Genomic DNA, 15,872 nt, shown 5'->3' on the forward strand with positions numbered 1-15,872 from the left:
TATTATGTCCCCTTCTCGGTAGGAGGATGTAAAATATTTACAAGAAAGAACATAATAAAAATAGTTTAACGTAGAACGGTATAGTTCTCGTTCAAAATTTCAAGAATCTTTCATACAATCTAATTTTAAATTTTCATACTGAATTTTTTTTAAAATCAATCTTAGGCAAATAAATCAAACAAGATTACTTCACTAATAAATGCCTCGATGTCCTGTTTTTATTGTATTAATGAGCGTGCATGCATACAGTCCGTGGATTGCAGTACCATTTTACGCGTTTTATTTTCAATTCGTTCCGATGTTCTTTTTGCAAAACTAACGAGTACTATAATTAATACCTAATAATAAATAATATCTTAAAGAAATAAATTGTCAAATCACAGAAACAAGATGTAAAAATATATAAGTAAAGGTGTGATGTCATCGATTTGATTTCTGTTTACGCTATTTTTCTGACATATTTTTCTAATAGTTACGTAATGTAAATTTATTAAAAAATTACACGATCCATTAAATCAAAACACTTGAAAATAGTCATTTTCATCCACTAACTAATAACAGTAAGCTATAGTTATAAGTTACTGTTTTATTATTACGGTTATCTTTTTTTGATTTATAAACAGTATCTTTAAATGAAAAGCATGTTTTGCTATAAAAGCCTATATAAGACAGCCTTGCATCAGCAGATAATAAAAAAATTATTTATTTTTTTATAATTCAAGGAAGACCTGAAATTTAAAAACTTGTATGTTTTTTTCATTAAACAGAAAACAGGTTTAAAACAAATTCCTTGATTGTAGCAGTTCCATCCAACCGATACTAAAAACAGAAAGAATACAATTATCCACAGCGGGAAAGGTCAAATACATTTCAGATAGGAAATCGATCGGTAATCTTATGTTATTAAATATAAACGTTTGATTAAATATAAGTTGTAAATGTATATATATAACTATGACAATATTCACATTAAATTATATGTAATTTCAAAAATCTGTATAATTTTTTAAGACTCTTTCATTGTATAATGGCTTCTATTTTGTGTTTCTTTCCATCAATAAGGACCTGCAACAGTATCATTGTTCATCAGTGTCCAACTCGTCTTTTGTTGTAGCAAGGGCACCTAAGACAAACCCATTTTCATTCTTGTGATACTCTACTGACCCAATTCCATTTAAGAGAGCATACAAGCATTATAACATTCTTAATCCCCATTTCCTTGTCCTTGATGGGTAACTGGTGCTCTCCGAGTCATTTGTAATATTTATGGTGTTTTCCTAGTGAGCGCCCAGATTTTATTTAGCCCTGTATGCCAATCATGGGAACGCACATATTCCTAATTCCTTTCTCTAATTACCAGCAATTCTTGGGTTTACAAATTTTTTTAGAGACCAGTATTTTTTCAATTGATCAATAATATTCTTTTAATGTCTTTATATAAACAATATTGACCTAAAAGCTTATCAGTCGACCCAAACAAACTGCATCATCTGATGATTTTAAACAACCTTGTAATACAATTTTCTTTTGATCACTATCGATCAGTAAGTCGGTTTTATAAAAATTTATTTTTAAACTTGCTTTGAAAGAACTTTTGTTGGAGTTCAGTTAATATTTGTAAAAGGTCTCAAAAGTTGAGAGCCTCTTTGGACCTCACTTCAGCTGCAAAACATCACTCCTGTTCTCATCTTAATAAAGACCTTTGTTGCACTGTATAGAGATCTACATAATTAAGTTTATGCAGGTTTGCGATTCAGTTCTTTTTTATTTCAATTAAACAAAATTAAAGCAGAAATAATTTTCAACGACCAGCAAATGATATAACACATAAACTTTAAACTTTATAGTTTTGGAAGGCTTTACTTTCAAACAGCAGTGTAAATTTTATTCTAGAGGTAATGAATAATGAACGATATAAAAAATGACATACACTAAAGGAATAAGAGAAATATGGCGTTACATTACTTCACTCATTCTGATGTTTATTGTTTTCATCAATAGTAAATATCACAGTTGCAGCAAAACTTAGTTAGTGGTTTGTAAAGTTCACAACTGGCCGTCAAATATTATTTCAGCATTAGTTTTCAGCTTAGACTTCTATACCACACTCTTCTAATAATAACTCTTCTGATGCAGAAACTACAAAATATTACACATACATCTTAAGACCACTTTTATAAAACTGAAAACAGAAAGCTTATCGCATGTGAAGAAAAAGTACACAAAAATACATACAGAACACTGAATTATTCCTTTCATAGACAGGTAATTTTCAATTACCTGTCTATGAAAATAGACAGGTAGATAGGTAGATAGGTAATTTTCAATTATCATTTTTCAATATTAGTATTTTTCCTCAATACTCAACACATTTAATCTGAGTATAATACTCAAAATAATTTGGTTCAACATACTGTACAGCTCTCGAACTAAAACTTTCATAATATTAAATAAATATTACATAAAAGACAAAAAATAAATTTTACATTTTGTTTTGTTCACAGTTATAACTGGATGTACAGATGGGCTGGGAAAGGCATTTGCAGAGGAGGTGAATAAAAATTATATAATTTTAACTATAAGAAAAATTAAATTATAATAAATCGAGTTATTAATTTAAGATTTATCCTTTTCTTAATAGATCGTACAATAGGTAATTGCTGATAGATAACAGAAAACTTTATCGATTACCAAATATTATACTGAATGCCTTACTCATTGAAAATTATACTTGAGAGATGTTAATGATATATCTGCAGTTGATTACGGATCATAAAGTTGATGCTCTCAAAATATGGATTTATTTTTGCCACCAGTGCTATAAAATTCAGTATAAATTCTAGTGCCAAAAAAATTAATAACAAACGCAAACCAATTTTAGCTAGCAATAAAAAAAATCTTTCTTTTCTTTTTACTGCTAAAAATAAAATAAAAAAATCTTTTTTTTTTAATATTTTTTTACGATTGTAAGAAAGAATAAAAAAAAAGGAAAAAGAAAAATTTATTCTATCTTTAAAATGAAAGTCTAAAACTAAAACCTTAAAATTTGTTATCGACCACTGTTTTCAGCTGAGACTAAGAATCAGAAAAAGTAATAAACAGTATGGATTCAATATTTATAAGGAAGATTTAAAAAAGTTTCTTATTTATGAACCTAGGAAAATATCGAAAGTAAATTACGTAAGCTCAAAAAGCTTTCATGCAGAAACTAAATCTACCATCCAACATAGATTTAATAGTCATGAATCAATCCCTAAAATATTACTTTTGTAGTGTAACATTCAACTGTAAACAAAATATCATCAATAGAAAAGCCACAATAAAAAAACTTCTGAGGATTTTGCAGTACGGTTTTACATCAGAATATTTCAAATTTGATGGGTTGATGAATTATAAAATAAAAAAGTTTTAAAAGGAATTGAGGTAAAGTAAAGATTATGGTAGAATCTTGAAGAAAAAAGGATTTGAGTTGAATCAACTCCAGGCTTTAATACGATTAATTTGCAGAAGGACAAAAGTGCAAAAGAAAAAGAATATTCATAAAAAAGAAACAGATAATTGAGGATGCAGAGTATACCAGGTAAATAAATAACCATTTCATTCAGCTCTAAATATTATTATGAATTACATAGTTCTTATCAGGATTTTTTATATAGTTCCTTTTTCTAAAGGGAATTGCTCCAGTATTTTCCTGGAAGAATCATGTGTAACTGTAAAAAAACTTTGATCAGAGCAGCGTTACAAAGTTCAAAATTAATGAATGAAAATGAAAATTGTTTAAACTCCCACTAATATGTAAAAATATGAAACATTAGGATAAAAATATAAGATATTTATATATAGATTATATCGGAACAGAATAAAATAACAATATGAGAGCATTACTTGACAAATATTTGAATATTTGTATAATACAAAAAAGTAGATAGAAAATTCAACTATCTAATTATATTATTAAAATAAATAAGAAAACAAGGAAGTACTAAAAGACTTGCAAAAAAACCATTTAAATCTAAAACTAGATGCCCAATTAAAATGGCCGTTTAATATAATTTCAATAATTTTTTTTTGTAGTCTTGAGCGTTTTCTTGTTTTCCAGTTTACCTTGATCATTCGTGTTTACCTTGATGAATCCATTCACACGGCTCTGATTTTATTTAATTAGTATTGTTTAAAAATTCATTAAAAAGATTAGTTTTTATTAAATAAAGTCTTTTAATTTAACTTGAGCAAAATTACTTTTGATGGTTTGGCAATTTATTCAAAATGGTAGTAGAAGCACAGATCTATGGAACATATGGATGTTGTGGGATATTTTACTCCCATATCATTGCAGGCCTGAGCATCAGTCCCTTGCTGCTGAATATTTCTAATTGCTTGGCGAGTATTTAATTTTTAGTGACGATTATGTATTTGCTTCTTTTTTTTTTAATAAGATGGACGGAATTTGGGATTGTAATCCTATTCTTTGTAGATGATGTTTGTAGAATATTTTACATTGGTTATTCCTTGAGAGATTATAAAGATATTTATAACCTTCTCCCAACATGGTTCCCTTTCAGTCCATCCACTAAAGGCGTTTCTGAGTTAGTGCCTTTCAGACTAGCAGTAATCCGCCTGATGGCGTCATAGTTTTGTAGAGGGTCCAATGTACTCCCTTCAAGGAGGGAATCGCTTGCAATAGCTGTAGGCAGTCATCTGACTAATAATTGTAAGATGAAGGAAGGATAAAGAATCTTTCCAGGTGTGATAAGGCCCTTTGCTTTAGGCAAAATATTATGTTGAGTAATGCAAAACTACTTCTTTGTCCGGTTTTGTGCTAGTGAATATTATTATATTTTTTAAATAAATAAATATTTTGTTTTAGCAAAGACCATACATTCATTATACGTTTTCCTGCTAGCAGAACAGGAAGTAATATATTTAGTAAAAGAAGAAATAATGGGTTGTGAAATTTGAAAGAAACAGATACAATCTCAGTACTTGGTCTGTTGATATGAAAGAGAAAAAGATAACATTCATCGTAATCCATATGTGGAATTTAATAGATATCATCATAAAAAAGAGAATGTAATTATGTTAAAATTAAAAGATTAGAGTAGAATATGAAGAAATGGAAAAGAATATCAAATCAGTCAAATTAATAAAAAAAAAATTGAAAATGTTGAGGAAGAAATATAAAGATCATGGTAATAACACTAGAAATTAATGCAAAACTTAGGCAAACAAAATAAAAAAATTAAGGTAAATAATAATTTATATTTACAACTCAGCATATTGTCAAGATACTTTTAACAACAGTGCCATTACAGGTGAACATATTTTTCTGTAAAAAGATTTGTTTTACATACATGTTCCTTCATTAATTTTTTCAGGGCAATAAACAGTGAACTTCATCCCAACACACACACACACATATATATAAACACAACCAAAATCTTTTTTCGTTTTGTTCATCTCATTTAAAAACAGAAAAAAGAAAAATTATACAAGTATATTTAGGAAATATATTTACTAAACTTACAATATATTTATTTTATTACGTGCAATAAATACAAAATATATTAAACAGAAAATAATACTCATATATTCAGTAAAAAGAAATTATGATAGATGTATTATCTGTAAACTACAAGTAAATTTTCACAGTACTGACTGATAGCTCAGAAGAACTATAAAAATAGTCTGCATTATAACAATGCATGCCATGAAAATCAGTTCATTTTTAAAACCATACTGTATAAGTAAACCAATTTCATATTATTACAACAAATTAGAAATGTTTGCTCACAACAGTAATAAAAATCAAATAATTTTTGTATTGGCACTTATCCAGAAATTTGTATTTTATTTCGTAATTTACTGTGAAGGACATTTATTTTTGACACTGAAGTTATAATTAAAATAATAAAACTTTATAAAGAGATAGAATAACAAGCAATAGATAAAATGTAAAGAAAAAACATGTAATTATTTATCATAAAGCTTTAATCTCATTAACACAAGAAAATTAAAAGGCTACTGAATATTTTAATATTTATAAATTTAAATGTTAAAATTAACATTTATTTAATAAGATTAGCTACCAAGTAAATGTATTTTAAAATTATAAAATAAAAATGTATTTTTTTCCTGTAAGTTGTCATTAATACAGAAATGGTCCTCTCCATATTTATCAGTATAAGATGCCTATATTAAATCAATTGTTATAATGTGTGATAATATTTCTTAGCTAAAATGATACCCTTCAAAAAACATTAACCACACACAAACTACCACTATATTTATCTATAAATTCTTGTTATTTTAAACTATTTAGCCTGAATTTTATTTTTAATAATAGTCCTGGTAATCAGTATCATACATGTATGAAATATTCTATTGTACACTTTTGTCTGGAAGTTGAACTTAAGATCGGAAGGAGCACTGTATAAAACTGATACCATTAACCTCTGTCTGAACAACAAAACTATTTTTAGCAATTTTTTCTTTAATTTTCTAATGGAATCATGTGTTTTGTTCATTTTAATAAGATATAACATTTTTTTCAATAAATTATTATTTTAATCATTTTCCTTACATTTATTTTGCTTTGTAAGAATTCCTTTTTTCTCATTAAATTTTTCATATATTTTTTTAATCTATCTACATTTAATTTGCATCAATGTAATCAATGATACATACTCAACAATATCAGTAAATTAAATAGAGAAATTTTTGGACATTTTACTGAAAACTAAGTAAAATAAGATCATACCATAATCCTACCAGTATTCAAGCTTTGAATTATTGTTAAGTAATGAACTCTCTTAATAATAATTAGATGGCTAACTCAAAAAATGGGGGGCAGTGAGGTGATTTCTAATTACATTTTTTAACTGAAACCATATTATGAAATACTTTTCTTTAAAACAGCAATGGCCCTATGAAGTATAATAGAGTAACTGCAGATTATAGACTTAATTTTCATTACTTGATTAAAACTAATTCTTCAATATTTTATTGCATAAAAATATACTGAAGAGTTATAAGAACTGAAGAATACACATTGTATTTTTTTTATTAATTACTATATTTTTATAAAATTTTCTTATCTCAGTTACCTACATATAAAAGTTAATACAATAATTTTGTTGGTCTTATAATGATAAATCATGTGCACACACACACACACACATATATATATATATATATATATATATATATATTCATGCACATGCACACACGCGCACACAGTCTAAAGGCATAATACATAAATCATATGATATTCCAGAAGTCTCTCTAGATCTATTGTATTTTTTTATGAGCTTATTTCTAAAGCCAGCTGTATTCCTAGTTAGTATAATGATATATCAGTAGCTTTTTACATCTAGGGATCATCGGGCCAGACCTGTGCAGTTAATTAGAACTGAGAAGAGAATGGTGCCTTGAGACATTATTAAAACGTAAATAGTGTTAAATTATCACTGGTACAGCCTGACCTACAACCATCTAGAAAGACCTATAACCTATAACTCTCACATAGGAAGGCAAGTGCTAACTATACATTATGGTACCACTCTGATTCATATATTTTCATATATAAGCTCTTTCTTTACACTTTCATTACTAATCCGATTATTTTTAAACTAATAATCTGATAATATAGTCTTATTAACAATATTAAAAATGAAATAATCAAAACATCATTAAAATGAAAAAGAACAATAATAATTAACAGAAAATTTTATTTTTTTTTTTTTTTAGTATTTCAGTTTCTTTTCGATATAATAGTTCTAGTAAATAAAAATGTAGACAAAGTACTAGAAGTATTATTGGTAAATTTAAATTTTGATTTTTGAATTCGATTTGACATTCAGTTCAACAATAAATATTTGTTAAATAATTCAGTAAAGAATATTATATTATTATTATTTTATACCATTCTTCCATTATTAATAGATATAATAAGTGGTATTTCAGCAAAGCAAGAAGGAATCACCTACTTATAAAATTTATGGTTTAGAAAAATGAAAGAGAAGAAAAATTAAGAGATGCTTTTCTTAATTGTAATCTACTATAAATAATGCGATTACAGCTTTTAATGTAAATACAGCTGCATGATTTTTAAAATTTCTTAACATTTTTAAAATCTGTGAAATCAATAAACGGATAAAAAGTCTATATTGATCAACATTTTTTTTAGTAAAAATATATCAATATTCTATTTTATTTATTATATTTAAGATCTATTATTTATTACTTCTTCTTCCTCATCTTTGTTATATGATTGATCTGTTTAAAAATGATCTGTTCAATTGAGTTTACAAGCTTTATTAATAAATAAACAATCCTTTTAGCAGTATTAAAAATTGGCCTGCTTAAAATCAACTATTCATTATATACTGAATGAAGTAAGTGATTTAAAAAGTACTAAAGAAATAAAAAATGTAAAACGAAAATAAAATAATAAAAAATGATAGGAAGAATATCATAGATTTCATAAATTATAATTTGTAACTAATTTTACCATTTCAATTTTTTTTTTTTAAATATAATAAAGTGTTTATTTGCTTATTTTTTTATCTCTAACATTACTATTAAATTCATACTAGAAATATTTATGACAAAATTTATTTTTTTACAATGCTATTACGTACGCTTACACCAGAACTTTATCCATAAAGCTCTTTCCAACTCCTGTAATACTCTCTTTATGACTAAACTGATAACCCAATCAGACAAAAAGCTATTAAAAACTAACTAAAATTTATGTATAATACTTTTTTAATACCGTTCTTGTGTAATGAAGTATTGAATATAATCAAATTTAAATTAAATCTTAAACATTCATTTAGCTAAACTATTTATTACTGGAGAGAAAAATTCTTCCAGGAAGTATAACTTTTAAATTAAAAACTACTTTTGCCTTTTTATAACAGTTTTTTATGTTACTTTGATGCTGATTCTAATTTATTGGAATAAAAGTTTTTGTAACTTTTATTCCGCTATTTTTTTGTGCAAAAATAGACCTCACTCATTTTATATTGAATTCAACAAATCTGAATTCTAAAATAAAATTGAATTAATAGAGTACAAAACAGAATTGTCAAATGTTACCGATCATGGAATGTATAACTAGGGTCAAAAATAATAATACTGCATTAAAAATATATAGTATTGTTTTGAGGGTCAATGATATCACTAACTAATGACTATTGAGAAGATATTAGCATTACAGCCCAATGTGGTCTTTTTTTTATTTCTCAAATTTTTTTTATAAATTAGATGTCAGTGAGGTAAATAATAAAAAATAAGTTTATAAAAATGTAAGATTACGTGTTAAATAGTGCAATCATATGTCATGGCTTGGCAATGAAAATTTCCCTTCCACTGCAATTTTCCTACGCCTGTCCAAGAAAGATAGCAACTGCCATTTTTAAAGTGAAAATTTTATAAAGGACATATACATTAGTCTTGAAAACTTACAACAAAATTTCATAAAAATTAAAATATTCATTAAACTGTAGATGCATCATGAACACAAAATAGACAAAATGTTATGGGTTAAATCACTGTTTCTCAACCTTTCAGTATTTGCAACCCAATTTTCAATCATAATTTTTATCGTGCCCCCTCTCATACAATAATAATGTATTTTGACGCTAAAGCTACACTATGACCTCAATTACAAACCTTACAAATTACCAAGAATAAATAAATTTATTGATATTTGGCAACACCAATCTGCTGCATTGACAAAACAAGAATCGATGCTTCTCTATTGCCCTCTGTCTTATGTCCACCATATGAGACATTCTCACGGCTTCATAAGAAGTTGCGATCTGTCTCGAACATTCTGGAACGTCTGTGCAAACGTGTATAAATGCTGCACCTTGTTCGATTCCAGCCAGTCTCAGTCAAGCTGATCCTTCTATCATTATCGAATCTATCATGAATGTGTATGTTGCAATTTGCGTGTTAGTTACAATTCTCAGTATTAAATATTGACGACAGTAAATTTATACATATTCATGGATAAACTTTTAAGTGAGCATAAGCAAGAATTAAACGATAGTGAAGCATCAACAAATGCACAGATGAGCGTGGTTCTGAAAATAAAATCAAGAAAATATTCTCAAGAATACTTAAATTTTGGGTTTATCAGTACTGAAGTAAATGAAGAAGAAAGGCCCCTATGTGTCATTTGCTGAAAAATTTTGGATGAAAAAATTTGGCTCAAAACTGACAGTATGAAACCTAACAACATTAAGAAGCACTTCATAGTGAGTATGTTAACAAACCCCAAGAATTCTTGGAATTAAAATTAAAATCATATGAAAAGCAAACATCATTTTTAAAATAAAACTTTGTATGTGAATGAAAAAGTTTTACTTGCCTCGTACAAAGTTTTATATAAAGTAGCCAGATGTAAAAAGCCTCACACCATTGGTGAAGAGCTTACTTTGATAGATGCAATTCAGATTGCAGAAACTATGTTTGGAGATAATTTTGCCAAACAATTGCATTCCATACCTCTATCAAATGATACTGTTGCCTGTCAAATCGGTGATATAGCTGAAGATGTACAGCATCAGCTTTTCAGGAAGTTTCGTGACAAATTGTTTTCGATTCAGTTTGATGAGGCAACACATAACAATAAAGATGCTCATTCACTGCCTATGCTCGATTTTGTGACAGTATGTCAGCAGTAGAAGAACTACTTTTCCGCAAATCAACAGAATTTAAAGCAACAGCACTTGCATTATTTGCTACCTTAAATGATTTTATAAATAAGCCAAACATAGAGTGGAAAATTTACGTTGGAGTATGCACTGATGGTGCTTGATCAATGTCTAGAAGACTCCAAAGTAACAAACAATTGTAAAACAAAAATCTTCACAGTTTGTCTGGATACATTGCATGATCCTCAGAGAAGCTTGTCTTCCAAAGAAGTGAGTCCTGATCTGAATGCTGCGATAACAGTTGTAACCATAGTAAATTATATAAAAATTAGACCTCTAAAATCAAGAATCTTTTCTGCATTTTGTAGACATGGGTGCAGTACATTCAAAGTTATTATTTTAATGCGAGGCAAGATGGTTATCACGTGGCAAATTTTTGCAACGTGTTTATAAATTAAAAAGATGAAATCATCATTTTTCTAGAAGAGGAAAACCAACGAGGATCTGAGAAGTTTTGAAATGGTCTATTTGTGATGGAATTAAGCTATTTGCTAGACAGAAATTAAATACCTTGAATCTTCAACTCCAGGGATCAAAAACACATATGTTGGATACAAGTGATAAAGTTAATGATTTTTGTAGAAAATTGAAATTGTGGAGCAGAAATTTAAAGCAAAAAATCTAGAAATGTTTGCGAATGAGGATGAATGTGTTAAAACTTATAAGACTGAAGAACAACATGTGAAAGTTGTTTAAGTAACCATTGAAAATCATTTAGCCTTGCTGGCAAAAAATTTAAAAAAGTATTTTCTTGCTGATGACAACTTGGTAGCAAGTTACGAGTAGGTTAGGAATCTACTTCAAAATACTCCTGAAGGGCTCTCGACTGCCGAAGAAGAAATTTTCATAGACTTCACGGCAAGTGGACAAATCAAATTCAAATCAAATCAAATTTAGTAATAAATCACACCTAAATTTTGGGCAGGGGTGGATGATAGGTTTTCTGCACTGAAAACAAGAGCATTTCATATAATATTACCGTTTTCAACATCCTACCTTTGCAAAACCAGATTTTCTGCAGTGGCTGCTTTGAAGACAAAATATAGATTTCAGCTAAATATAGAAGAATAACTCAGAGTGTCTATTTCTAATATTAAACCTTCTGAAAAACTTTGCTCTGCAAGACAGGCCCAAGGGAGTCACTAATAATTATTAAACATGTTTTTAATTTAGTATTGATAAATTAATTATTAAATACATTGAGCAGTACTGAAACAATCCTATTTATAAGTGTATTATATCGGTGTAAATGTGTCAGGATGTATTTTCTTTTGCTTTTCTCTCAGTAAATTAAGAATTTTTTTTTTCTATATGTTCGTGCCTCCCATTTAGTGATATCACACCACAGGTGTGCTTCACAGGTTGAGAAACATTGGATAATTAAAACATGACCTCTTTAGTTAATTAATAGCTAAATATTCACAGCTACATATGAGAGATGTACCTAACTTAAAACTAACACAAGTTGCTTACCTAATTTTTGTTGTTCATAAACATAAAAAAAATTTGTTTCTTGTCTCTGGATTTAATTAGGCCATTGAACAATATAATCCTAAATGTATAACATAGTAATACTGATATGGCTATTATGCTGTGACAACAGTGTCTTTTGAAATCATATATGCTAATTGTACATTTAATCTTTCAAAACAAGACTGTTAGAATCACCTTCCAGTTACCCACCTTACTCAGTACTCATTGTAATTCAATTCTTACTGAATTAAATTTTTAATTATAATGATCTTATATATTTTTAAAGTAACTGTTCACATAATGAAGAAAAAATATAATAATTCCATTTTTAAAGGTGATGTGCTTTACAATATTCATAATAGATTCAAGGATTACACTCATTTACCTTATAGACTCAGCAAAATTAGTAATAGCACATGATTGTTGGAGTGAATATTTTCAGTAAACTCTAACATTAAATTCTCAGCCAAAATATTTCAGTAAAAATTCCACACTGATAAAAGTGAAGTACATTTTTATCATCAAATCTCTATTTTTATACAATTTGTTGTATGTGCAGTTAATATATATATATATATATATATATATATTTGTATATGTTAATTTAATTTGTTTAATAGATCAACCCTAAGTACAGAACAATTGAAATAGGATGACTTACCTTATTTCATTACATCAGGCGCTTTTGTGAATTTGATTCACACCATCAGCTGCATACATTTTATATATGGACCTTATTATGGACATTTATACATATTACAAGACCATCAGGAACTTGCAATCCATGAAAATATACCACCCACTCACTTATAAGTTAATGTTAAAAATGTTTTTAAAAACTAATTAATTTTTTTTTTTTTTTAATTTTTAAATTAGATTTAACTTATACTTTAAAATCATACAAAAATTTAAAACCTTTTATTTAAATTAAACATTTTAAATTATAATCCCAGCAAGAGATAAAAACATAAAATATAAAAATTGTTTAAAATTACAAAGATCAATTAATTAAAATTAACCAAGTACAAATTAAAATGTAAACATGTAATTAAAACAAAGATAAAAATTAAATAATTAAACATTTTAAACTTTTAAAATAAAAATAAAACCTTAAGCAAAGCAAAATCATGAGTTAGCCATTTCACTGATTTTACTTTAATCATATTATTAAAAGAATTGCTTTTTAAAAAAAATAATTTGTATAGGTATATATGAATATAATTTTTTTTTAAATATCTTAATACCAATGTGTTTAAATGTTAATTTGTAACTCTGAAAATACTTATTACATTATCCTATAAATGCAGAACAACAAATAAAGATGAATATTAGAAACTGAATCTTAATTTAAGCGAACGATTACCAAATAAAATCAATATGTGTAATTTATTTGTTACAGTTGGCAAGATTAGGTATAGATGTTGTACTTATCAGCCGTACAAAAAGTAAACTGGATGCTTTAGCAGCAGAAATAGGTAAGCTTTATGTTTTTCTTTATAAATTCTCATATGATTCATGCTGTAACCATTACAGTATGAATTTTGCTACATTGGTGTAATACATTACAGCAATGTAGCATACATGACAGAAAAAGGCTATATAATAAATAAATAGGATAATTTTCAGTATCTATAATGAAATCAGCAAAACCTTTTAAAGTTAAATTCTATTATATATACACTTTGTGTTTTGTTGTTACATCTTGCCTGTAACCACAAAACCTTCAGCCTTTGTCCTTGGAGGTCAGTCTAAGATGTAGGAAGTTTTAAATGTTTCAGTTCCATCCTGCTAAACCACATTGAAATGGATATGGAAGGCATTTGCTTTTCAAGATAACTTTACTGAAGTTGCAATGAACTATAACTTTCATACATATTTTTATGAATAAAATTTTAACAGAAACCTTATAATATTAAAATTTTGAGGTGGACTTCAGTAATCTTAGATTGAAAGTATGTGTGAAATACTTCAATCTTCTTTTTATTATGTATGTCAAAATGAACATAGATTATATCTACTTTTAAGTTAGATTTAATAAACATCTAAATCGATCAATTCTAAATTTTTAATAACAGAAGAAAAGCTCAAAATTTTTCTTGAAGAATTATGGAAAACTGTTGTAAAACTTTGATTGAAGAAGTGTTACAGAATAAAAAATAAATAATAAAAAAAGAAGAGAACGGTTAATAAAACCTGTGTAATTAATAATGTGTGAAAAACAATAGTGAAGATAATAAATGAAACAAAAGACTAAAAGATATTAACTGAAATTACAGTACCGATTGAAATTACAGAACATTGAGTGTAGTGTTTTAATGAGCAGAAAATTAAAGTCTGTTTTTTGTAGAATGATATTTAAAAATTCATCAATAAAGTAATATTTATTAGTTTTGTCAAAAAAATCATTCAATATAATTTTAAATAAATTGATAGGATGTTTTAAATGGATTGGCAATCTATTAAAAAGTAATGGAACATAATAGCTCCTTTCTTATACTAACTGAAATAATCTAATAAACTGAAAATCTTATGTAAAAATAGTTCAGCTGACTTATTTAATAGAAGTAGGAATTGTTATTTTTTTCATTTTTAGAAATAAATGCCTACATTTATTTTCATTCACTTCCTAACTCCTATTTTCTCACTTCCTATTTTCCTCCTTTCCTAAGAGAGATGAAAAGGGTGCGGCAAACATGGTTGATGGAGAGGTTTGAAAATATTCAGAAATTGGAGAGGGTAGGGAAGTTTGAAGAGATGTACAGAGTAGTTATGGAACTGATATTTAAAAAGGGAAAAGGTAAAACTAGAATGGAAATAGCGACAGGAGATGGGGAGGTGGTTGATGGGAAGAATGAGGTTCTAGGTGGAAACTATATGTGGAAAGACTTGAAGAACTAGATAAGAGATCAGAAATCCTAGGAATTGAAGATGAATCGGAAGTGTGTGAGGAGGAGAAAGGTTGTTACATTATGGAGGGAGAGATAGAAAAAGCCTTAAAGGAAATGAAGAACAGGTAAGCATGTGGTATCGATGAAGTACTGGCTGAGCTATGGAAAGGTTTAGGGGAAACGGGAATTAGGGATATCAAGCCTGTGTAATTTTATATACTCGTATGAGAGTGGTGATTGGTCAGAAGATTTCATGACTACTATTATGGTCCCAATCAAAAAGAAGAGTAATACATTGAAATGTGAGGAATATAGGACCTTTTAGCCTTATATCGCATGCAGCTAAGATACTTCTAAGAGTGTTGAATGGAAGACTTTATGAAAGACTAGAGAGATCAATTGGGGAAGAGCAGTTTGGGTTTAGAAGGGGGAAGGGAACAAGGGATGAAATAGGGTTAATAAGAGCGATCGGATAAAGATATATTGAAAAGCAAAGAGATTTATATATGATCTTCATAGATCTGGAGAAGGCATTTGACAGGGTGGAATGGGATAAATTGCTGAGAATCGTAAAATCTTAAAGGAAAAAGGAGTCGCTTGGAGGAAAAGGAGATTAATAAGAAATCTGTACTTGTCACAAAAGGTAAAAATAAAGATTGGGAATGAGTTATTGGAGAAAAGCAGACTTGGGAGAGGGATACGGCACGGATGTTGCATGTCACCGACTCTGTTCAACTGTTACCTAGAAGCGATAATTGAAAAGAGTCTAACTGGTAATAAGGGTGTA

General features: G+C 27.8%; 1 protein-coding gene and 1 long non-coding RNA gene across 2 annotated transcripts in view; both read left to right on the forward strand.

Moving 5' to 3' along the window:
- Positions 1-15,872, forward strand: part of LOC142323130 (very-long-chain 3-oxoacyl-CoA reductase-like) — an 88,057-nt gene that overhangs the window by 43,446 nt on the left and 28,739 nt on the right. Inside the window, exons 2-3 of the mRNA XM_075362368.1 lie at positions 2,505-2,551; positions 13,597-13,672. Coding sequence (XP_075218483.1) covers positions 2,505-2,551; positions 13,597-13,672 — 123 coding nt within the window. The remainder of the gene's footprint in view (positions 1-2,504; positions 2,552-13,596; positions 13,673-15,872) is intronic.
- LOC142323131 (uncharacterized) lies at positions 2,899-7,523 on the forward strand. The gene is made up of 3 exons (XR_012756029.1): positions 2,899-3,580; positions 4,868-5,244; positions 7,374-7,523. It is a non-coding gene; the product is annotated as an uncharacterized LOC142323131 (long non-coding RNA).

Source organism: Lycorma delicatula, chromosome 4 (genome assembly GCF_047948215.1).
Source record: "Lycorma delicatula isolate Av1 chromosome 4, ASM4794821v1, whole genome shotgun sequence".
In the NCBI taxonomy this organism is placed as follows: domain Eukaryota; kingdom Metazoa; phylum Arthropoda; class Insecta; order Hemiptera; family Fulgoridae; genus Lycorma; species Lycorma delicatula.